At 34.9% G+C, this 26,925-nt stretch overlaps 2 protein-coding genes across 3 annotated transcripts in view; one reads left to right on the forward strand and one right to left on the reverse strand.

The window, feature by feature from the left end:
- The window catches only part of tctn (tectonic), a 367,511-nt gene that overhangs the window by 137,301 nt on the left and 203,285 nt on the right, over positions 1 to 26,925 (forward strand). The gene's annotated exons all lie outside the window — the stretch shown is intronic.
- The window catches only part of LOC150101777 (uncharacterized), a 123,308-nt gene continuing 106,458 nt past the window's right edge, over positions 10,076 to 26,925 (reverse strand). Inside the window, exons 4-5 of the mRNA XM_090400688.1 lie at positions 23,551 to 23,690; positions 10,076 to 11,443 (exon numbers count right to left, since the gene is read on the reverse strand). Of these exons, the coding sequence (XP_090256814.1) occupies positions 11,193 to 11,443; positions 23,551 to 23,690 (391 nt within the window). The 3' untranslated portion in view covers positions 10,076 to 11,192. The remainder of the gene's footprint in view (positions 11,444 to 23,550; positions 23,691 to 26,925) is intronic.

Genomic DNA, 26,925 nt, shown 5'->3' on the forward strand with positions numbered 1-26,925 from the left:
ACCATGGAATGATTATGAAACAAGGTGGTTTCCCGTCGTCTTCCTTTCCCTAAGTATTTATGACTGCAGACAGTGCGTTTACCCGGGCTGGTTTGCCTGTTCCGGGTGTTAAAAAATAATGAGACTGGCTTACTCACAGTTAGTCGAAATAGATCATATAAAGGTTCTTTACGTCATGGATGGGAATCGAACCCAGGTTTTTCTATACCGATTGAGTTACGGAGGCTCAATAAATAAATAATGGTAATAAAACTTATGAGCGAAAGCTATTGAAACTTTTGCGCCTTGCCAGTTTCTACAAAATAACAATAAAAATGCATTCCATAATCAGTATATTTAAATTATAGAAACTGCATAATTTCTATTAGGCTTGGTGCATTAATTCTTATGGACAGTTATGCTATTCAAACAGTGCCAATATTATATTATAATGAAGGTTTATTTTCTTGATCCCGCGAATTAGTAATAATATTTTTGGTTTACAGATCAAGTGTTGATCAATTTTATTAACTTAACCAACTAGTTTCGCCAACTTTAACTGTTGGCGTCTTCAGGGCACTTACATATAGGCTGAAACAATCTCACAATTATGTGTAACTATAAACTGACAAGAATAACCGTAAAAAACTGACTAGAATAATTACAAATAAAATAGTATCGAACGTGCGTGAAACACGTATCGCGTGTACAAGATTAGCTAGCTGTTGCTAAGGAACTTTCTGTAGTTTGTATTAAAGTTCATTTCTTTTGTTTTTAAAGATTTGATTTTTTTGATTTGATTTGATTTGATTAGGGTTTTCCATATCTCTGGGAGTATTAGGCCTTGATTTCTGTTAAGGTTGACAGTAGAACGGGCGACTGTGGCTGCTTCTTAGATGGGGAGCCCACTCTCACCTTCATGTGCTGACCTCTTTATGGAAGACTTAGAAAATAAAATCCTATCCCAAATTATTCTGAAACCTAAAATTTGGTTCAGATATGCGGACGATATCTTCATCGTGTGGAACAACAACAAAGATGACCTATATGATTTTCTCAAAAAGATCAATCTCTTCCATCATTCTATTAAATTTACTCTGGATCTTGAAAGAGAAAAACAACTACCGTTTTTAGACATCTTAATAAAAAAACAAATTGATGGCAGTATAAATCTATCGGTGTACAGAAAACCGACCGATATAGGTCGCTACCTACATTTCCAGCTCCTCTCACCACATCTCACATAAACTCAGCATTGTACACATGTTAAAGAAGAGAGCGATTCGCATCACAACAGACAACAAGACCCTTCAAGATGAGTTAACATTAATTTCCAACAATCTCTACTTGAACGGCTATCCAAGAAGACTAGTCAATAAAGTCCTTTTCTCTGAACCACCACAAAAAAGAACAAGAAGATATTCAATATATAAAAACTATTGCAATTCCGTTTGTAAGTGGCATCTCCTACAAGCTCGCCAGCCTCCTCAAACAACACAAAATGAGAGTAACATTTAAACCAGTAGAATCTATTCGTAAAGTACTAAGATCTCCAAAAGACAACCACCCTTTCTATAAATATGCTGGAGTTTATAATATTCCATGCTCGTGTGGCTCTAGTTACATCGGACAGTCTTCGAGAAGCCTCGAAATCAGGCAAAAGGAGCACATTGGCTATGTCAAAAACAACAGACAGGACATTTCTGGCCTATCGTCTCATTTCTCTACAACTAACCATGTCATCGAGTGGGACAAAAGTTGTTCCCCTTACTTAGAGGAAGATTATCATTCAAGAATTTTCAAAGAAGCAGCTACAGTCGCCCGTTCTACTGTCAACCTTAACAGAAATCAAGGCCTAATACTCCCAGAGATATGGAAAACCCTAATCAAATCAAATCTTTAAAAACAAAAGAAATGAACTTTAATACAAACTACAGAAAGTTCCTTAGCAACAGCTAGCTAATCTTGTACACGCGGTACGTGTTTCACGCACGTTCGATACTATTTTATTTGTAATTATTCTAGTCAGTTTTTTACAGTTATTCTTGTCAGTTTTATAGCTACACATAATTGTGAGATTGTTTCAGCCTATATGTAAGTGCCCTGAAGACGCCAACAGTTAAAGTTGGCGAAACTAGTTGGTTAAGTTAATAAAATTGATCAACACTTGATCTGTAAACCAAAAATATTATTACTGACAATATTAGTTGAACATCATTTATGAATTTTTTATTCCTTTACTTTCTTTATGAAATCTCAGATCATATCAAACCATACTGATCGAAATGATTTAGTTCTTGACATACTCATATTTACCCCCCCCCAACTCCTCTGTGAACAGTAAAGATGTTTGATTCGCTGCTTCCAATATTCTTCCAGCGCCTGTGATTCCAACGTGTAGATACAATTCGCATTTTCACAAGTTAAAAATGCGAAATGTCTCTATTTGAAATGTATATTTCTAAAGGAATGATGGATTTTTTTTTATCTTCACAAATTCTTGTATGTCATATCTAAAAGCGCATGTAAATTTAAGATGAGCTGATTTAAATTAAAAATTCGATTAGGTAAAGATCTTTCGTAAAACTATTAAAAGTAATCCCTAATGATCAAGTTCCATTGGAGATTATATTTAATGGAGTACTGTCAATGCTTGCTGAACAGAAAGCCATGTCGAACACTTTTGTTGTGCGCTATGTATATAAGTATATTGCTATCTTTTTCATTGTAAAATGTACTAGATAGCCGTTCGTTGATCTTTCACACCATTGTGTAATTTATAAATTATATTTACGGGAAAGCGGTAAATTAGATTATGTTGAGAATAATGGCGCAATAAATTTTTGCAGCTGAGTTAATGACTGATTTACCTGACGGAAATGGGACGGAAAAGGTTTGGATCATTGCTGTCACCCCAGCGTCTTTCTAGTATTGAACATGAATAAGTTCCTGACGGAAATGGGATGGAAAAGGTTTGGATCACTGCTAAGTGTCACCCCAGCGTCTTTCTAGTATTGAACATGAATAAGTTCCTCTACAGTTGTGGGTAACCATCTCGCATTCAGTTGCATAAAGTTAAAATTTATTAACCTTGAACTTTTTTTTTTAATTACTCAGGCGTTTAATTTAAGCGTTTTAAAAATAGCAGATCTTCGTGAAAACTTCACTCTAAAGTAATGTAAGTAATAGATACCAAGAAATCTCAGTCCTCCTTTGGCAGGTTCTTTCTTTAAATGCTGTGTCATTAAATATTCCACATGAATATTAAAAAAAAAAAAGTTCTATGAAGATATAAGTACATTGGCATTAATGAACCCCCGAGTCTGGAGGGTTCTTTCAAAAGTTGGAATTTCAGTGCAGTGCGGTATATTCCCTTAATTTTATTAGGAAACTTGACGTAGATTTCAAATTTCTCTTGACATAAGTATATTACGTCTATGGGTATTACTTATTGCCTGAACGACTCGTTCTAAGCATATCCCAGGGCACTCCCTTCTCTTCTCCCTTGCTTTGGAATGTTGTTTTGCGTTTATGGTGGTTCCTCAAAATATTCTTAAAAATCCCAACTCTGACACACAGAGAGAAAGGTGGTTTAATTAGTTAATGATGATACTCCCCCCCCCCGTTCTCTTACTGACTTCCATTCTCAATTGCACAGATGCTTAATTTCTTCTGTTCTGTGTATTTTTCCCTGTCGGCATTATTCCACCGAGTCGAACAATCCCAAACCCGAACTATTTATAATCCTGTAGTGCATTAGTATGTGGATGAGCTAAGATTACATAGTAAATTCCGAGCTGTTGAAGCGACCCACGAATACTATTTCAACTGCTTTAATCTTCCAGTAAGCTTGGTGGTAATCTCACACTGGACGATGAAAATTATCTATCATCCAAATACATTCACAAAACATCCATGGCTATCGTATGGGAATCAAACCCATACGATAGTCCTCCCCCACGACGTGAGGGGACTGTTGTGTGGAAAAGTTTTGGTCAGGCCACCAAGAGTTGGCACTCATTTGCACTTACTTAGCTGCATAGAGACGACAACATAAGTGATGGGTTCGTCATATGTCACTTCCACTGTCAGTTTATAGGAAGGCGAATGTTAGAAGTGTCAAATTTAAAACAAACAAGGAAATGATTATAGATTCAAAAATTATATAAAAAACAGCACTTACCAAAGACAACCGAAATAGTTACTGTGTTTTGGTAGTCTTTAGTTTGAATAGGAGTCTATTAAGGTCAATAAGCTCTCTCTCCTATAGAAATTCAATTCCTGGAGGAAGTTTTCCGTCAACGAAATGAAGAACCGTTGCAACGAGGACAGTGAAGAGCATGGGTGATAAGACGTTTTGCTTCATTCCAGTTTTCACCATGATTCAATCTCCTGAATAATCATTGCTGAACACCTCACATGTTGTCATGTAGCAATCTTGAAACAGAAATGAATGTTTAGAAAGTTTTTAGAAATGAATTTTTCTGGATAACCAATTTTTAATAGATAACTTCCTGGTTAGCAGAGTTAAAGGTTTTGTTGGATGAGCAAAGGTTACGAAAATTGGAAAACTTTGAAGAATTGGAAGACAACCCAGAATCTTGAGTGTTTGCAAGGCAAGCGGGTTCATTGCTTCGTGGGGGTTCCCGCCAAACTCTCTGCCTGCTGTTGATACAGAACAAGATTACTGCGACTAGTTGGACCAAATGACATTTTTTTCCAGTTTTTCAGCGTCCAGTCACAATGTTCCTGACACTATTGTATACGAACTTTCCGGTTCTTCGCAGAAATCAGTGGTTTCCGTAGGTATGTGACTGCCGATACCGATCATTTTCAATACTTCGGTCAATTGCTGTAACCACAGGAAGTTCTGGTTGCCAGTACAAGCTTTCTCAAACGACGGTCATCTCGTTCCTGACAGACTGTCTTATGACCAAAGTTACGCATCTTAGACAAGCAATGTGGGTTATTTTCCCACTGAATAAAAACACCCAGGATATCTCACCCTTTGAGAAACCAGTCAGCTTTGCTGTTTTCAAAATCGTGGCTTCAGTCAAACAGGCGCTCACAAGTGCTTTATCGAATCTCGAAAGATCCTTTGTTTTTCCCACTGTGATCAACACTACCGACGATGACTGACCAGCCGCATTCTTAAATAGTTGCCTAGAACACGCAGTGACGCATGTGACCGAGTATTTTGCATATACACTACGTAAATGATGTTTGCGGATATCTGCATAAAGGTTTCTACTTCAGCTGCCATGTATAGAAAACTATTGGAGGAAAGCAATGGGAAACTACCTTTTAATAATAATCCCCTAGTAACCCCCACCACCAACCACGAGTTGAGGAAAAACACGTCTCTCAGGTACTCTCATACGTTTTGATAAAATCTATATAATAGATTTTTTTAAATAAAAAAAAAACAATGCATTGCTCGATTGAAAAGTTTTAGTCTTCAATATTAGTAACTACTAAATTTTCGTAAAGAAAAAATATAAACGTGCAATACAAATTCTTATATTTTATACTATCGTATAAGTATATTTTATACTTTATAATTAATTATACAGAATTAATGTACAAAGAAGATTATGTAGATTGTGTTAAACTGCAGTGAGATTCTCGGAAAGCTTTTTTCGTTAAGAGAAAGAATCCGACTACCAAGAATACAAGTAAAGGTCTTCACAGCAATAAATAGAAATTTTCCGTAATTTTTCACAGAATGAAGGAGGTGGGGGTTACAATCAGGTTATCTGTAGATAGCAAGACATCCTCTGTATGGATACCATCAGCCTATTCGATTTCATATGCTTGATATCATACTCATCTTCAGCCAAAAATGGGAAGAACTGAGGTCATGCAAAATTTTCGCCCGAAGAATGTTGAAAATTCATCAGTGATTGTGTTTTGATTTAGATCTTTAAAATATTTCTTTCAACAAGCAATGAATGATAAAAGTAGTATCCTTGAAGAGTAATGACTCTCTTCAAGGACAAGGCTTTTATTTTTTGATGTACTGTTTTCTTTAAAGAGCAATGGACTTCATTTTTCCAGGTGTGAAACATTTCCTTATCGATGAAAGCTAGGTTCAAATCCTGACTAGGATGCTAAGAATCTGTATAAGATGACTTTTCTCGTGTTAGAAAGTCTGAAAAAGAAGTTTCACGCTGCGAAACAGGCATACCACCCAGAAGAATACACGCAATTAACCGACGTAATGCACTGGCCTCCTAGCTTTAGTTGCTTCTGCTCCCAAACTTGATAAGCTCGATTTGCTTGTCATTTTCATCAAGCATTCTGCAAAGAAGCTGTTGGTGACCAATCGCTTCTACGCAGTTAACAAGAATAGCAGATGTAATTTGCCATGCATAGTGCTAAACACTTTCAGGATACTTAGTAAGAAATTGTTAGGACTGATTCCGCTTTGCAAGATCTTTCAGAGTTTTTAACATCAAGTTCCTGTCTCTCGGATTTGCATTTCAATACTCTCTTTTTAGTTGGATGTGATGGCCATGATAGAGCGAATAAGGCGAAGTTCAGAGTAACAATCGTCAACGATGGTCTTGCGTCTTCCGAGGACATCATTACAATTACGGTTGCACGCGCGCGTACACACAATGGCGTAATCGATCACGAGCCAGTGACCTGAAGCAAGGGCGTTTCCTCAATATCTTGAATTTGTTCTTTTTGACGAAAAAGTATACTAGGGATAACAATATCTTCATCAGGAAATTAAAAATCTTTCTTTGAGTCATTATCATTGGTGTTCATGGTTGAGGCATTGACGTTATGGCATGCTGATTCAGAGAGATGGCAGTCTTTTTAGAGTAAATCCTGAAAAGTGCTGTTCAGTCACAGGCACAGCTGCCAAAACTGACTGCATCAGTCTTGACGACTGAATTGTACTCTTTCCTACGTGCTGATTCGTGACTTCAAAATTCCACAATCATGCCTTTCACCACTTACCGATCGCTGAAGGACTTGTATTGAATAATACTTGAATAATGGAAGACGCTTTTCCTAACTTCTTGAAACGTGGGAATTTCGCACTACAACAGTATTGTCATCTTGATCTAATTCCATTGGTATGGAGATAAAGACTTGTATACCATTCTGTTGCCGCTTGCTTGCTTTCGCACTATCTGCCATTGAAATAAAGAATATTTTCTTCTCGTTCAGCTGTCGTGTTTTTTTTTTTTTTTTTGGATTGCCTTAGTTTCAACCCCCTCCCCCTCCATGACCTTGCGGCCTAGAATGGTGCTACAGGATACACGACTCGATGGCATCGCTCTTGAGATCTTGGGAAAACACAAATGCATCTTCACCACAACAATTACAGTTTATGCTTCAAATAGAAAAAGTTACATATTTCATTTTTGCGAGAAACATGTTGGAGTAGAGATTTTTGTCTTCAGTAATCAGAATGCATTTATGAGGAAGGCAGTGCTTGATTATATATTGTCTTGTCCTAAGCTTTTCACGAACCATTGAGGTTCTTTAGCTGCGGACTTCAGAACCGCGACCGTCTCGGGGATTATGTAGTTGACTCCATGTTTGTAGGTGTGTGTGTTCACGGGGGCGGTTTGTCTGTTTTGGGATCGAAAAACTCCTACCTCCTTATGAGACCGGCTGACTCACCTTTAGTCGTATGAGACCAGATAAAGGTTCATCACTTCACTGACGGGAATCGAACCCAGGTCTTTCCGACCAAAGGGATTCGTCTATACTGACTAAGCTACGGAGACTCTGATTATATATACAGGGTGTTCGGGATAAATTTGACATATTTATAATTAATTATATTTTTCCGTAAGTTACATGTATTAACACACACTTCTCTTCATTTAAAAGTTTGGACCCTTCTTCATTCATATACAAGATGTCAGAAAGGATGGATAGCTGGAACCCACCTGAATCATGGAAGAGAATAACTTGTATCATGATGATTCGTGCCCGCCATCAAAATAAGGATATTACGACTGCTGCCCAATGCTCCCTGAATACAGTAAAAACAATCAGGCATGAACTAGAGACTTGCAATGGTGACTACGAGGATGTAGCAAGAAGAAAGATCCCTAGCAGACGATCTGATTGCGTTCGTACAGCAGAATTCCTCGCAAATCTGCAGGAACAGGTGTTGAAGAACCCTGGCATTGGAATTCGGGCTTTGTTCGTGGAGTTGCTAACTGTAGTCAAGCCCTGGATAACAAGGGTAGCCAATGGTAGGCCATATGTATGGCAGCAGGATTCGGCCCCTTGCCACACCTCTGGGAAAAGTCAAAAATGGTTGTCTGAAAATTTCTACGACTTCACCAGTCCAAATGTTTGGCCTCCAAACTCCCCAGACCTTAACCCCATGGATTATTTTGTATGGGGCGCAGTTGAAAAAGACACCAATCGCACTTCCAGTAATACAAAAGCCCAGTTAATGGATAAAATTAAAACAGTTTTTGCGGCCCTTCCCAGGGAGACTGTAGCATCAGCTTGTTCGAGGTTCCGAAGCAGAATTGAAGCTGTGATCGATGCTAATGGTGGTTATTTTGAGTAAATCTTGTTGATAGTATTGTAATTAACTCTGCCTGTAATGTTTTTTTGTCAATTCATTAAATTTAATAGATACAAAGAAGATTTTCTTTTTCCTTACGAAACTGTCAAATTTATCCCGAAGTATTAATTGAGAATCTGTTCTTTATTTTATTTGGATAACTGGCATAATTACGTTAAATTGCCTACTTTTGACATAAACATACATCTGTAATTTGATCATAAAAAAAAATCTTCCGTTCCAGATGCTACTTCTCTTCCCTGTACAATTACGTTTTCAAAAAGATCTCTAAGGAAACCACTAAAATTGAATCCTATTCTTTAATTACTTTTGTCCGCCGATTCACTCTACTCTCTGACACTCAGATTCTGTTTTTTTCTTCATATATTTTCTGCGGGTATCATTTTCACCGGCCATTTGATCTCATTTATAATTCTATTACTCCTCAAAACATGTTAAAACTGGAGCAACATTTGCTCACCACGAATTCTCGTTAGAACTTCAATCCAACAGTACTAATTCTCCTCTTTATTTATCCCTGATGGAGTCTCCGTAGTTCAATCGACATCGACGATGACTTTTGGTCGGAAAGAACTGGGTTACAAGGACACGAAGATCCTTTATAGGTTTATTTTATTTTTATCTGAAGGCGAGCGAACGGATCGCATACGGAGATAGAAGGTACGGTTTCCCTTTCTGAAACGGAGTATTTTCATCCGGTAAAGCAGACAAACAAATCGGTTAGAAGACTTCATAGACTTAACTGCTTCAGCCGTAATGCCAAACAGTCAACCATCTCTGTAACATGGAAGAAACACTTTCTGTCACTGTTATCCAAAAAATTACAATATGTTGTAGTTTTATTTATTTAGTTAGCTAGTACCCACGTATTGTTCCTTTGACTCATTCACAATTTGACCCACCTTTAACCCAGCCTTTTCTTTCTTATCTTTTAAGATATCACCAATAAATTCCTTTGCAATGTCTCCGTCCCGTTAGCAGAAAGGGTGAAGGTTTGGGGGAAAAAAAAAGTTTGGTTTTTGTTTGATCACTCATGTTTTAACAGTATGTTCTTTCCAATTATAAAGTTTGAAGAAATTTGACAGTTTTTTTTTTTTGTTAATGTTGTGTATTAAGACCGAATGTGGCATCATGTGGTCAAAATCAGAAACTTCTTTTTATGCAGTAACTTCGATATTAATTACGTATCAAATGATCAGTGCATGTGGAATTTAGGTGTAACAATACCGATCATTCAGATAGCTTCTTGATATACTCCAATTTCTTCTTCTTCACACACTTATGAACATACAATTTCACATAAAAATATATATATAAAAAAAAAAAAACGAGGCGGCTGCTTTATTTCAGAGACGTTCATCTTAAGATTAATGAATTCATCTTTTATCTATTTTGTTACAGTGTAATAGAAAAGACAATCACAAAACATTAGTAATAAATAAGTAGCAGAATTTTATTAAAATATTACACTTAAAATTGGCTGATGATGGCTGATAAATCAGCTCAAAGAAAAATGAAAAAATTCCACACACATTTACAATTTTGAAAGGGTTTCAATCATAGTTTCTTTTTTTCATTACCACTTCCGATGATATAAATATTGAGAAATATACAGAAGCAAAATATGGCATTTCTAACATTCCCCCCCCCATGAAAATAATAATCGAATGAATGTTAAAACTGGATGTTTGATTAGCTGTGGTAATCTTGTGAAAGCCTGAACTTCATTCATAGCTGTCAATACGTATGTTACCTGAAACAGATTACAGACTTTTAATGTTGCTTTTCTTTCAACATTCATCCGAACATCGGTTATGAAAATTATAATTTTAAATATGCTGTTGAATAGATAATTCTTAAAACTCTTTTTTCTCGGATATTACGTCTTTGTTTTTACGATCTCACTACATTATGGACTACGATTATAAACAGAAAATATGAATAGCCTAATTCGTAGTAACTTAATTAAAGTGTGCGTACCAGGTTAATTTCCACTATGGTGCAATGCAGTAATGTAAATTTGAAGTGTGGGATGTGATAGGATATTACAGAAGATATTGTACAAAAGTAGTCAGAGAAGCAGAGTAGAAATGGTGATGGTGAATATGGTTTGAAGAGAAATGGATGAACCACACAACTAAAAGTTCCAAAACATCATTCTTATCGTCCAGTATGATGAATTTTATTTCCTTTAAATTTCAGTTGAGCTACTTTTTTGCGTTACCTTACTATTGGTTACGTTATTCATTTGATATTTTCGATTCTACAACTCCGCCAGTACGATATGTCAAGTCAATTACTTACGCGTTGTTTTTTCCCCTCGTACCCAAATTGGGATATCTTGAACATCGAATTCGCTATATTTATGAGCACCATAGAATCAAAATAATAGGTTTTGTGAAAGTCGACTGATATTTGACGAAAATAAGTCATGTGGCATTCAAAACAAAGCTTTGCGTGTCCTAACAGATGACTTGAAGCATATTTAACATTTATTTGAAGAATTATGTATGTTTGCACTGGAGATATAAGCACCATGCAAGAATTTCTTTGCGATATTTAACAAAGCTTCATAAAAAAACCAATATACGTTTGTGTGTATATATTGTGCATATATATATATACACATATACAGACCAGGAACTCAACCTGTTATCCATGAGAGAAGTAAAGAAAGTCCAACACTTAACGACCACTCTTTTATCCATAATTCATACAATGGTGCAGAAGAGCTGCAGCTTTCTTCCGTCATAGGAATGTCCAAAATTGCGAGTCGTTCGAATTCTTGAGGTGACTGGCATCTTGTTTCTCTGGGCAGATTTACCACATTTGACCCTTTCGAGAGCACCCAAGTACGGAACCAAACTATTTGGCAATCGCAGTGGAAAGGGTTGTCTGGATATTGTTGAAAGGGATATAAAAATTACATGTTCAGTTAAATAAGCTTTTTTTTTTTCACTTTTACATATTATCCTATCAGGCATTATATAAAACAGGCATTAGTAGCTTACGCAGAATTTTGCTAAACTCCGTGCACTCTTATTTTCCAAAGAAAGGAAATTGGTGTTATTTTCAACTCATACGATATCAACTTATAATAATTAAAATCTAATGATGGAATTCATCAGAAGGACAGCAAGATTTCGAAATTTTGGTATACACCTCTACTAATATTTTAGTAAAAGTGTATAGACTTGGGAAGGCCAGACGCTATTCTGCGTATGCCACTATAGAAAAAACAATCGTAAATTATTATAATAATAAACTAATTAAAGAATACATCATAATACAGTATCTGCTTATATTATAAAAATAGTCTCATTACCCAATGTTAAATATGATAAAGATATGAGTTGCATATATAATGAAATATCTCAAAAATATTATTGTAAAATTGTAAATTTCATAACCATATATATTAGCTTCTTTGTAAAATGGGATAAGATGGTGGAAGTAATGGAAAAGATTGGTATAGATTGGAAAGACAGTAGGATAATTATTTCACTATATATGGGACAAACTGCCATGGTGAGAGACATATATATGGTACAACAGAACCAGGTATCATTGGACGAGGAGTAAGACAAGGCTGTTCTCTGTCACCAATTTTGTTTAACATATATTCTGAAGCAATGTTAAAAGAAGCACTGGAGAATTCGGAAGAAGGAATAAAGATTGTAGGTAGAAAGATATTTGCAATAAGATACTCAGATGATAAGGCATTATTATCAAATACTGAAACAGGACTACAACATCTGTTGAACAGATTACTGGCATCCTGTATCAATTATGGATTGAAAATTAACATAAGAAAAACAAAGGTAATGAAAATAGCAAGGAAAGAGGCAAATATGGATATCAGAATAAATGGGGGAAAATTGAATCAAGTAAAGACATTTAAATATCTAGGAAGTGTTATTAGCAGTGATGCCACTGCTAATAATACTTGCGATGGAAGATGTAAAAGTGACATAAAAGCAAGAATAGGATGGGAAGAGATGCCTTTAATAGAAAATGGAATTTATTCAGAAGTAAAATGGATAGAAATCCAAAGACAAGACTAATAAAATGCTATGTGTGGAGTGTTACCCTCTGTGCAGCTGAAACTTGGACATTGAAGAAAGAAGAAATTAAGATTTTGGAAAGCTTTGAGATGTGGATTTGGAGAACGATGGAAAAAAAATCAAATGGACAGAGAAATAACTAATGAAGATGTCTTAAAAAGAGTAGAAGAAGAAAGAAGCCTGTTAAGGAGGATAAAAAGAAGAAAGGGAAACTGGATCGGACATATTCTGAGAGGGAATGGAATCATGAGAAATGCCATGGAATGAAAAATAGACGAAGGAAGAGTAAGGAAAACAATGGTAGATGACATGCTGAATGAAGACAGGTGCACAACCTTGAAAGAGAAGGCTCAGAATAGACGAGAGTGGAAGAAAAGTTTTTTCTACTAAAAGAAGAACCTGCTCAATTGCAGAATACTCAAGAAGAAGAAGATATAAAAATAGCTTAAGTTTAGTAGAATTGAAGCTGTCCTAGCCAATCATCAAGACTAGAAATCAGTTATTTACAAATTATTTTATTATTATTATCGTCACACTAACAAAAAGGCATACCTGAATTGTATGTATGGAAACTCTTTCAAGTTAGTTTTAAAAAATATTTAGTTTTCATTTTTTTAAGTTCTTAGCCTTTTTTTATTCATAATCTCTTTTTTCAATTCGTAGTAGTTTATTTGTGTTTTATTTCTGCTATTTTATATTAATTTATGTTCACCTGCATCATTTCAAATCTCGCGCTGTTAATTTCAACTCAGTATTAAGTTCAGTACTAAAAATTAAAAATGGTGTAACTAATTTTGAGGCTCCTTAGCTCATTCGTTTTCGATCATGTCCTTTGTTTTAAAGACCCGAGTTCGAATCCCGAAGTGAAAAACTTTTGTCGGGGTTTTTCCTTTGAAGGTGAGTTACCTAGTCTCATTTGGAGGTGGTGGGTTTTTCATTTCTCAAAACAGGAAATCGGCCAGAAGAACACGAAATACAGAGAGAGGAGAGGCTACTTAATACTTATTACGTAGTCTCTCATCAATTCTGTCGTATCCAGTATCGAAAGCTTGCATGGTACGGTGTGATCTATGCGTAAAACATAGAACATAATTTTTAAAGTTATGAGAGTCGTCTTTCCCTCCAAGAATTTTCACGTATGATTTCTTGTCAGTATTCTAATATAACATTTTAATCTATAAATAAGCAATTTTTAGCTCTATGGTTGGCTATACATGGGTAGCTCCATTTTTGCTAAGCTCTAGCTAATACATACATTTATGAAATATTGAAGTTAGTTTTTAGACATTAAAATAACGATGTAATTTTTTATACATTCGCACTGATGATTTATGGCATTTTAATGGCGCAAGGACAACAAAGGCTATACTGCTCCATATCAATCACAAACATCTGTCCGTAGCGGGATTCGAACCCGCGAGCTGTTGGTTGAAGAGCAGGTACGCTACCCACTCGGCTAACTTCAGTGCTACAATAGAGTATACTGTGATTGGGACAATGATCAGATAATCCGAAAACACCTTGCTCTAGATAAGCAGAGTGGCACTTTCATATTTGAGGGGAAATTCATCTACCATCTGTAGGTATTCACACACATACATACATCATTTAAAATATTAACTAGTTTAATGTATTTTAAAACTAATGCCCTTCCCTCCAAACCTTAATACTTCTAAAAATTATCATGATAAATGATAAGAAATTTATTGTTGTTCTAACATGCTTGTTGGCAAAAAATCGAAATACTGCTTTATTTCAAAAACCAGTAAATGCGCAACCAGAAAGGAAGCAGTTTCGATGATAAAAATTATTATAGAGGCCATTTTTGAAGCGAAAGGTTTTCTAAATTTTGATGAAAGGCATTAGATCTATAGAGGAGTGGACGGTGTGAACACATTTCAGGTAGTGAGATTAGCGCTGGTCTGTCACCTGCAGTTCTTAAGAGCTTAAAATTATATTACTGTATCCTTAATAGAAGATTCAAGCAATAAAATGCAAATACTCCAAAAATATTTGATTTGACGTATGTGTTCTCTTCAAAAATGTGAAATAATGGAATTGGAAACAGACGATGGGACTTAAGTGAGATGGATGGATGGATTTCACTGTGTTTGTTTTGTAAGGACGTTTGAAAGACTGATATGATTATTTTATAGATTCTGTATTCTCGAAATAATTGTATTCGAAAGAGTAATACAACCATATGGTATAAGAACTCCACTTCATTTAATTGAAAAAAAAAAGTAAATACAATATTCTCTCCAAGTAAGTTTTGTTTTTCTTCTTTTCTTTTTTTTAGTATTCGAATGAGATTGATATATATATACCTGACACCAACTTACATATCTTTCTTTCTCTTTGTGCCATTCTTTTGCAAATTAGTTTAGGCTTTTCCTTTTTCTTTCTAGAATCGATTCATGTCAAAATTACCCTTGGAATTCTCCTCTGTCCATTCTCGGTACATCTCCAATCCATTTCTACCCGCGTCTCTTTCTATTTCACTTGTAATATATAAGTTATATACAGAGCAAAATAGCCATGATTATATAACTCATCGTTTGTTATGTGTTGTAGTCAAAATATTTTTAATGTTTTACGCAAACAGCTTGAAAACTATTTAATTTGGCTTCCTGTTTCTTTGTCATTTCCCATGAATCTGCCCTATGTAGTAATATGACCTTCCCATTGCTATTGAAAATTTTCGTTTTGATTTTATTATCACATTTCGATGATTTCTACATGTTCAATCTTATGCAAGCACTATTCGCTTTCGTCAAACTTTGCGTTATATAATTGTCAGTTCCACCTTTGGTATTAACATTAGCTCACAAGCATGTACAATTGTGATACCCTCTACTGTATGTTTGCCAATTTTAATTTTTTTTCTGACATTTGTTATTCAATTTAACAACGTTTGTTTTATTCATATCTATTTTAAGTGCAACTTTTTTCAGCTGTCTAATACGATGCTTTTGATTTTCCTTATATATCAGTGTGCCCTGATCATATTAAAAACTATGTTGTCTGCATAATCTAATCTTCCAGCTGCCATGTGACATATTTTATTCCTCTCCTTATACTTTTACCCTTTTTTCAAATTCATTCAGCGACTCAGATAATTACGGTACCCTTACCCCAATTCACCCCTCAAACTATTCCCATGTTTGCTGTGCAACAACACAACTTTTACTTTATTTGTGCATTTCTTTTATTCTTTTATATTTATCAAGAATAAGCTTCTAATAATTATCCATGATGTCTCTCTAGGAGCTGCTATAATTCAGTTGGTTTTGGTTTCGAGCCCTTTGATGGGAAATACCTGAATTCATATCCCGACTATGACGCGAACCGTTACCAGGGATTTTTGAATGAAAGGTGAAGCAGCTGGTTTCCCGGAGGTGGAGGATTTTTTCTCCCGGAAACTCGGATTTTTCGTCTGTAAAAACAGATAAACCGTCCACATGAATACATATCTATAGACATACACATACCGGCATGAAAATTATGAATTAAATTGGCATGTTAATAAAAACAACAGTAACCGACATTTCTTAGAAAGCGGTTTTTGTCAGAATACAGTTCAATGCTGTTTGATACGTGTCACAAATACGACTTTTAGCTCAGGAAGACTCCTAAAGGAAGAATAAGATGGTTTAATTTTATCTGCCGTATTAAAATGCAGAATAGTGTGTTTAATTTCATTTTTAAATTAAATGGCGATCAATCATCAGCACGATACTTGTAGTTATACATGAATGCGTTTTCTTTGTTTTATCTCTATCGACTGTATTCTAGAAGATACCGGCTTTCTGTCTGAACAAGAGGAAACATACAACAGTGCTGATTGATCATTCGGTCATTTTCAGGTGGAACGAAAGAACCTGTCTTTCAAAGACTAGAAATATTCGAAGAGGTATTTATTACCTCTATAAACGGTGAGTGAATTCTGACAATACACCTACAGTTCGCAGAACTGAAGGGAAATCCAGTGACTAGAATCTCTCTCATTATATGCTATCAAGTGCATCCTCACTAAAAGGATCCTTTTGGATCCTGCGAAAATGAACACTATCTCAATGGATTCATTTTTTTTTTATTCTCCAGAATAAAAATTGTGAAGAGGAAAATATAATATTTTATATTTATGTTAATCATCAAAATAATTAGTTTCTTTCTTATTATTATCACTTCATCACTACTAAAACGTTGAAAGAAATATTGAATGAAAATATAATTTTATCTTATTAATCTAAACAAATGATCATTATGAAGCAGTACTTTTTCCTTCCGATCGATGTACAAAACAAAGGTCATCATGGTACAGAACAAACATCGGTGTGATTATTTCACGCTCTTATGTGTAGCACATACTTCTGCGAAAGCAGTCACATAAAAATAGGAAATTAATGATGGCTACCTGAATTTTGGGAACAGTTGCCAGCATTTGTGCATCTGAATTATTTAAATCCGAGAAACATTTATTTTAACTATCATAACAATTAATTTATGGCTATTTTTCATCATTACTAAATCGCAAGATGAATATTGCTTGAAACTGTAATCTTATATTACTTGTAACATTCACTCCAAAATAATATCAGCACGATTATAACACTCTCATGTTGGTATTTAGATTCAATATGCATCTGTTATTCAAGCTGTGGCAAATATATCATTATCGGGAAGAATCGTCCTGATGTAAGCTTGTAAGTAGATATGATGTGATCAAAAAGTTTGTAATAATGTATGTATTATTTCTTGTATAATGGTATTTACCTGCTATTCGTTCTGCTGTTCTCTTTGAAGTAATTATCTTGCGACTTCTTACCGCGAGCCCATCGTTTGCGTTGGCAAGGAAGGACTAGAACAACTCGTGCCGTTTTTGATGAAATATTCCTTCACAGACAAAACAACAACAACAACAAAAAAAAACTTAAGTTGGAGTATTTGCGTGGTCCATCACACATTCATATCTTCTCTTAGAATTACTATGAGTGTGATTCTCAGTTTGTGTAATTTCCTGATCCACATTTTCATCCAATTTGTTCGTCTGCCTGAACGAGCAGCTTCAGTCTCACTCCACTTTTGAATTTTGAAAAGCAGCTATAATGACATATATTTGATTTCTGTTCATTCTTTTACTTCTAAAAGCAAACTTTCATATTATGAAGATTTCCGACAATTTGCAAAGTTTTATTCTCCCTAGTTTGAAGCAGGACTTCATGCGCACTTATGCTCTTTGAAGTGTGACATTTTTGATGATGCAAATATTGCAAACGTCCCACCCTCACACTTCATAAGATATAATTTCTCGGTAATTCAGGCTACAACTTTGAAATAAAAATTGGAATGCTTCGGAAATTCTTACTTGAGCCTTATACTAATTATAGTAATGTGGCGTCTGTCTCTGTAGAAACGTTTGATCGCAACTCGTACTGGACCATATATAACTTGTGATAGCACTGCTCTCTGCAGGTGATTGAATCTCCATTGGTGATAAGTTATTATAACTCATCGTGAACTATTATGTTTCCCAAACCATTCTTGAGCGGTTTAGAAAGCATTAGTGTCCTAACGTCAACAGTGCTAGGCACTGTTCTGGATTATGCATATGAGATAACACTTCTTGCGATGCATACTATCGCACGTGTCCAAAAATCCATCCGGATAAACTGCCACTACCCGATTCCATGCTATGCCGCGTAGAAATAGTTTTGAAGACCAAAGACGGTCTAACTTTTAGTAACTACCATTTTTTTTTTTTTTTTTTTTTTTTTAAATCAAGGCGCTCATGGTCTCCCTCAATATCCAGTGACTCTTATCATCTCTGGACATTGAGGGAGAGATTGCTCTGGAGTGATCGTTCATTCTACGATGTGCGCATCTGTTGTAACACTCTGGAGTGCGACAACTCATGTAACAATATGAAATATGCAAGTGTGATAGCACCGCTCTCCTCAGGTGATTGAACTTTTTGGGCGACAAGGTTATTATTACGTTTTATCCACAGCTAAGTTTGTTATAAAATTGTTTTCCGCAATGCTTCTTAGAATCATTAGTTTTGGTGCATGACACCCTAACACCACTGTTCTAGAGCAGTGGTTTTCAAACTTTTTAAAGACGCCCCCTTTTTTGTAAAAAAAAAAAAAAAACTTCTCGCGCCTCCTATACTTTTTCTCATAAAAGAATTTTGACCTATATTTTTCTTAGCATGTATTTTATTCTAGTAAAACTAAGATGTTCTTAAATTTTTTTTATTATAATACACAGTTATACTTCAAACCAAACTAAAAGTAAAATAACACAGAGAGATATTTATTTTAAAAATTACAATTTATTAAAATTTATAGCTTAGTATATTAATGACAATAAAATATTTAATGACATGGCTGGGAATTTATTTTAAAATGTGGGTATTTTTTAATGCTATATTGAAATAAATAGGTGGAATAGCGAGTACATGCGAGAGTTGTCTTCAAATATAACTCCTCCCCCCCCCTCCCGGGACCTATCCTACAGTTTGATAAAAACTAATGCTTTAGAGAATGAATCCTAAAATTATTTCCAGACACACCTGTCTATATGGCATCGACGATTGTTATGTTGGAGCAGTCTGAAAAGTATCGAAACCTTTCTGCCTGCGCAAATCTTCAATCTGAATCAATTAAGCATATCCGAGATGTTTTAAAATATCGAATGAAAGTCATTGCGAGACTGACTTTGATTCATAAGTTAGTGTAACGATAGGCATTTGAAAATTGTGTATGTCCTATATATTGTTTTTTGTGTGGTATTCTAATATACATTGACCATAGACACGTCATCATCAAAAGTTTTCTTTAAAAAAAAAAGGGAGTAGAAGCAGAAATATATTCAACTGCAGAAGTGCTTATGCCATACATGATTATTGCTGCTAACTTATTTCATCGAAGAACGTCTATTTCTCCTAATACTTAGTAACATTTAGTACTATTAATTATTAAGTAAATTACTGTAAAACAGCTTTCTGATGAATGTGCATCTCTTAATCAGAGTAGCATCATTCCCTTCAGAGCTATTTGTTGAAACTGTAATGAATCCATATGCCAACATAATGCAGGATAATTCTGATTCTAATTGTAGGTCCCAAAACTGCCATGAAGTAATTAAACCTAGTAGTGGATTCCAAGCTTACCTGCTAATTTAAATGATGAACATCATATATCATAGGTCTTCTATTATACATAAGAGTGATGTAACTGTCGTCATTTTCAATACTTTACGTTATCAGACGTCCAAACAGTAGCCACAGATTGTTTTCGAATGTAATCAGACGAAAAATGCACTTAACTGAATGCTGAGGGGGGTAGTATTTTAATATTCTTTCTTTCTTTCTTTCTTTCTTCAGAATCAGTTAAATATTTAATTGTTATTCAGTCCATTGAATTTTTTCGTTTCGTAACATAAAGTTTCGACCATCTCTTCATCTCATGTTTATCGTACTAGTGGTTCTAAGTTAAATGTATTATTTCAGGTAATGCAGTGATTGATAAATTTTCTTTCCTCCCAGATGTCCAAGCTGTTTTTCATGACGATTCTGTATCAGAGGCAAAGATATTTTGGAAAATCATTATTCTGCACACATCGCTTACTTAAAGTAGAACACACTCAACATACAACTAATTATTAAAATATAACAAAGTTGGCAGCAGCTTCATGTTACTTTGGACCTTTTTACATACTATATCTGATAGTCACAGATGACAATCCACGCAAAATTTATTTTTACTTAATTTTATATTCGTATATATTTAATTATGTATTTTATTTATTTATAAATACATGTATCTTTATGATCAAAAGTGTAATTTTTGCTATAATCCATAAATGAGGAGAATGTGCCTTTACAGAATCTGCAGTCTTGTTTAAAAATTCTGATTATATATTTAGAATGTTTATATTGGCCCTTAATTTTTTATACTACAGAAGTATGAATCTGTTGCATCGCTACTATGATTTAGATAATAGCCACAATGCACTCAGCTGAAAAGTAAAAGCAAAGATAGAAAAAGAGATACCGGTTGTTACTTTAACATCGCTTGTCGCCTTGATCTAGTAAAGACGATGGGCGATGCTTCAATCATTTCAAGAATGGTGAAAATATTACAAAACATCTGTTAAGTAGACAAATGGTAGAAGGGAAAATAAAACTATTGGAAAGAATTCTGAATTGTAATATTTGCCAAAACGACATGCAGTTCCTTGCAAGGTATTAAATGTAGAATCACAGTCACTGGCATCATGCGAAAAACTTTAAAAAGAAATTAAGTTTGGCAATTAAAGAACAGTATAAGCAACTACGGATCACCACGAACTGAAAAAGAAGGCTGCAGTAGTTCAAAAATCTGGATTATAATTCCTTATTGCACATTCGGTACTGTAGGTCTGGTTTATTGCAGTTATGCTTAAGAAGCACAGTCTTTAATTCATTATATTTAGCACATATTTTCCGCACAGAATTGAAATATTATCTTTTGGAAATGATCCTTTGACATATCCTATAACAGCAAGAAAAAGAACTATCGTAGTTGTTTTTTATTTTAGAAGGTAATTTATTGAGTGTGCCGTATATGATTACCATATAGAATGAAAACTAAAAGTTCATATTCAAGCAGATATCTTGGAAACGGATAATGTTAGAGTTATAATATGGCTGGTAATCGAAAACCCATATCTGCGTTTGCAGCACTTCCCCACTTGTTTCAATTTTCAATCACTGTATTGCAGTAACGAAAAATACTAGGTGAAAAACGCAATTTTCAAGTTGTAGAGCATGATTGATTTTAAGAAACATTATATTACAGCTCAAAACTGACAAGTTACAGCTTTTCAATAGTGTAATAAGAACAGAGCAATGAGTTATGGACATTCGTAACTAGCTATTAACATGCCTGCATCTGCGGATATAATACATTACTCTCTACGTCAGATTCTGTTGCAATAGGATGGAAATGTGGAGGAAAGTAACACCAGACGAAGCATGGTGGAGTTAGGTCATGCAGCTGTAAAATAATAGAATTTTTCTTCCAGAGATTAAACTCCAAAATCGTGAAACAGCTTGGAATAGCTTCACAATTTATCGCACGAATTAAAAATAAAATAAAATGTTTGTGTCATATCTTAAGTTTATTTTTATATAGAAACCAACTGTGGGTATATTTTAAAAATAAAAATAATTTTGTGTGTGTGCATTAGAAATTCACGTAAAAAAGCTTTATATATATATATAATATTATTTTTTACACCAGGTAGCACTGTCACCATATACAAAATAATGGGTCCAATTGATGATTGACGTACCACTATCAACAAGTGGGCTTGTTTGGCAAATTTAAATATTTTTCAACAAGGTGATATTTTCATTCCCATTATTGCTTTTGCGTCATTGCTTTATATATATATATATAAAACAGTGCACTTACTTTAGATGATTTTGGATGCTATGGAGGCATCTAAAATCATGTGGAGTAAGTGCACTTCAGGTCATCTCATAGATGCTCTGTGCGATTCAAATCCGGCGAATTCCCCATGGCAACTTCTAAGTGTTACCACGACGGTAACATCTGGAAGTCGCTGTCATTCGGCTAACCACTCTCGAGTGATACTAACAACGTAACACTTCTGCGCGTTATCCTGCTGAAACGCACATGTACCATCTGGGAATACAAACACCATTAAGTACTCATCCGAATTATAAATATTACAAAGTACCATTCATTGTACCTGATAAGGTACAATGAATGGTACTTTGTAATATTTATAATTCGGTCTATGGGTATCGAGAGACTCCAAGAGATTTCTAGGAAAACTTTCCCCTTGCCATAACCCTCAAACTGTATCGTAAAAAAAGGGAGATTGCCCTCTCCATGTTTTCACCAACCTTCTCATGGCACATAGCGGGAAATGTGATTCATTCGAAAAGGCAACTTTTTTCTAGTGTTCATTGGTCCATTTGACATCTCTCAGATGCAAACTGTAGACATAGTCCTCGATGATTAGGCATAAGCATGCGGGTACCCTGACTCGACGCCTACTTTGGAGGCCCATTCGGAGAAGGATACGTTGGAATGTAGTTTTGGAAATATTGCCATTCATCCTGTGGTTAAAGTCATGGTCAGCTGTTTTATAATTTTTCGTCTGTGCACTTGCACAAGGCGTAAAATCCTGCATTTACCACTATCGATGAGCACTGGTTTCCCACCATTGGTTCGACGACTTCTGTGCTTCCGCTATTCTTCCATTGGAACACTACAGCACTCCGCAAACAGCCTACGATAATGGCTTTCCAGGATTCTGTTCCCCGTGATCTGATATCCTATAATCATGCTCTTTTGAAGTCAGTCATATCACGTTCATTTTTAATCGATCAGCATCTTCGAATGAAAGGCATCTCACACATGCCGTTCATTGGCATGTGTGACATGAAGTATATAAAACATTTCCAGTATTTTATATACTAGCTTTCACCGTGATGGGGTAGAATGGCCGATTTTGAAATAACGGGAATGCTCATTATTTTGATTGTATGAAGTATGCAATTTTCTTCTACTCGATTGATTTGATTTTACCAGTTGTGTGAATGAAATGCATTTTATGTTCAGGAGAAACTAGGCAACCAATCTTCCTGTTGCGTTTAGTTTTCACTTATGTTCGTTAGCAGTCGTGAAATGTGAATCACTTTTCGTTCATTGTAATTTTGTACCTAAATTAGGCACTGTCTTGTAACTTATTCATTTCGATAAATTTCTGTTATGACTTTGCCTGAGTTTCTCTAATTTCAAAATCCTTATTCAAAGTATAAAAATAGGACAGCGAAGGTTATTTATTATTTTATCAGTTTTCACGATATGCAGTTTAATAGACATTTGATTAAAAAGCTATTATTAAAAGCAGACTTACCATGAATATCCAGCACCTGCAACGTGTCTAATACTGGCAGAAATGTTTGGCGCGCTGCAGTTGTCATCTGGTTCGATTGTAGATATAGCCATTCCAAAGAATTCAACTTAACTAGAGCATTCGGTTTTATGGCACTGAGACTAGATATGTGGCAGCAAGAATATGTAAAGAAAAAACAAAGATACGTGAATAAAGTTGAAAAATAAGTCGAACATCATTTCTTTTTGGTTAAATGATCTGATTAGAGTTTTCCATAGAGCGAATGCTATGTTGTGGTAAAATCATATTAGCTTTTTTTTTTTTACTTAAAAAGTTGTTTTTGACGAAGAAATTTTGGGATAACGTTGTTGTCACGACACCTTTTTAAGAATGTCAAATGGTTCAAATACCTAACCTTTTTACTTTTTAAACTTTCAAGATTGCGTACCTTTCGTTTTGTGATTTCGTCGATTCTATTCATATTATATGACCTTTTTTCTTGACCACTGGTATTAATAAATTAAAGACTTAATTCGGTATGTTAGTCAAGTAAATATTGTTTAAAAAGTAAAAAGTAGAAAGTTTAAAAAGTAAAAAGTAGAAAGTTTAAAAAGTGAAAAGGCTAGGTATTTGAACCATTTGACATTCTTAAAAAGGTGTCGTGACAACAACGTTATCCCAAAATTTCTTCACCAAAAACAACTTTTTAAGTCAAAAAAAGCTAATATCATTTACCCCACAATACAGCATTCGCTCTATGGAAAACTCTAATCAGATCATTTAACCAAAAAGAAATGAACTTTCATGAAAATTACATTAAATATCTCAACAAATAAAACGTTGTACTTGCGACACGCGTATTGTATCACGCACAGTGATAACTTTATGTAATTTTTAGAATTGTCGGTTAGTTTCCTAGTTTTTGTTACTTTCCATTGCTTACCAGCGTATCTCTGAAAATGCTGACAGATATTAGTCAGCGAAACATGTCGGATATTAAACAATTATTTACTTGACTAACATACCGAATTAAGTCTTTAATTTATTAATACTAGTGGTCAAGAAAAAAGGTCATAATAAGTCGAACATCTGTTTATGTTATCATTATACTAGTACTGGATATTGAAAATGGAGACATGTTGAGCAGATGGAGTGATACAACATTTAAGCCAAGTTATCGATGAAACTACCTAAGTACATGGATGTAGCAAAAAAAAAAAAAAAATCACAAATCTGTTTGCAGCAGTTGCCTCTTATATGTCTTTAAGACGGATGAGATTGAACTTGGCAGGCACTGCGCGGTGTATCAATGACAAATGTGATGTACAATTAGTAGTCCGCCAAAACTGAAGAGTGCAGCACAAACTATATGTTCAGTGTAGGTGATCGAGAGAAAGAAAACCGCGTATTCTTTCTGACAGTAGAAGGTTCTGGCGGTTTACTGTCAGAAAGAATGGCGGCATCCGATGGGTCGACTTATTTCATTAGTAGGCAAGGCTGACGCAGCACTTAGTCTTTGTTTTCCAAGACGATAATACTTCAGTCTCAATGCACATACGATCACTCAGTGGTTTCTCTAGCATAAAGACAGATTTATAAAACTGTATTTCACTTCCTTCTAAACCATACAATTGATGATATTCTCTGGAGAGGCGCCTACACCAACGAAGTATTTACTTTGGTTTTTGTGAAAACAAAAACCAAAGTAAATCCATTATATTTTAAAAAAAAAAAGCATTTTGTGTTAGTCGCTCATGATTAAGTTTTTACGAGTATTCAAAGCGACAGCAATTTCAGTTTTAGATCAATACATATTTGAGGAGCACTTCTACACCCTGTTGAATCCATGTTATCTAATGTTTACGTACGTATGGCTGTGGGGCTGCAGTGTCCTGCTAATCGACATTGCGTTGATGTTTCCATTTTTACCTTCAGTACTTTCATTTGAAGATCACAAAATTTTTAAAATAATATGCATAGTAATTATTTATCACTTTAAAGTTAAATTTTAAATGATTTTACCAGGTCTTGTAAGGCATAAAATTTTAATAACAAATAACAGATTTTTCTTCATCCCCGAAGCTGTTACCGGATTCATCTCTCCCAAAGTTCTGGTAACCAGTGTACTCAATTTCAATTATGTTACCAATGGAATATGTTTCTCCGTTCTTCCTGAGCGACTAACACAAAATGCTTTTTTTTTAAAAAATATAATGGATTTACTTTGGTTTTTGTTTTCACATTTCACCTTTCGATTATTTACTTTGTTATGTTAATGAAAAATTCATCAGAAAACGCGTTTGAGTTTGCATGTTCATTTGCATAGGAGGAAGGAAGCCTGCCATATTATACTTAGAGGAAGTTGTTCATCTTTGTATCATCGTATATGGAGAATTCATGTGTTGCGTGCCGCATACACTTAAAATCTCTTCCCATTGCGCCTGCACGCAATGTATTTTACGTGCATATTTTACCGCATGCGTAAAATAAACTAATGTATTTTACGCATGCGGAACAAAGACCAAACTCATAATAGAATGAATCTCTGTAAGCTGGTCGTTTGCATTTAACAGAAAAAGGATCCGAAGCCAGCACAATGAAGTTAACGCGTACTTAAGCCCAAAATCTAAAATATGAAAATTATGACCTTGAATTATATATATTTTATTCTGTCTGTCTGTCTCTCTCTTTCCTACCTCCCCACCCCACCCCATATCCTCCATATTACTCTCACAATGCATTACAAGTAGCATATGATTAAGTTAATATATATATATATATATATATATATATATATATATATATATATATATATATATATATATATATATATATATATATATATATATATATAAATTGAAGTTACAAAAAATTGAGAATTACAGGCAAAAATGCAATACATAATTGACCCAGAAAAGTACACGCTCTTCGCATTCTACACGAGAATTGAGGTCGGTCTTTCCAACCAAAGGGCATCGTCAAAACTGACTAAGCTACAGGCATTCCGATCGACAGGATAGTAAAGTTTAATACACGTGCTACGATTGAGCAGATGCCTGACAGGCTAGTGACTGCACGAGAGCGTATCCGAACAACCTTTCTTCGAACTGTACCAAATTATGTGCACATGCCCATTTAGAATACCACACATGTCCAACAAAATAGACGAACGCTCTTTGGCTGGAAGACTGGGATTCAAGTCCCGAAAAACCTTTATAAGGACTTTTCTGGTTTCATGCAGAGGTGAACAGGGTTTTCTCTCTAAAACTATGATTTTTATTCTGCAAAACAGACCAGAAGAAGGCACGCAGTTAATAGATATAAATATACTTGCCGCAATCTTAATTGTTTCAGCCATTTTTCTAAACAACTTGACAAAAATAAGTTGTTATGGCT

The sequence above is a fragment of the Typopeltis vanoorti genome, chromosome 11 (assembly GCF_054136105.1).
Source record: "Typopeltis vanoorti isolate ZY-2024b chromosome 11, IOZ_Tvanoo_1.0, whole genome shotgun sequence".
NCBI classification, from domain to species: Eukaryota; Metazoa; Arthropoda; class Arachnida; order Uropygi; family Thelyphonidae; genus Typopeltis; species Typopeltis vanoorti.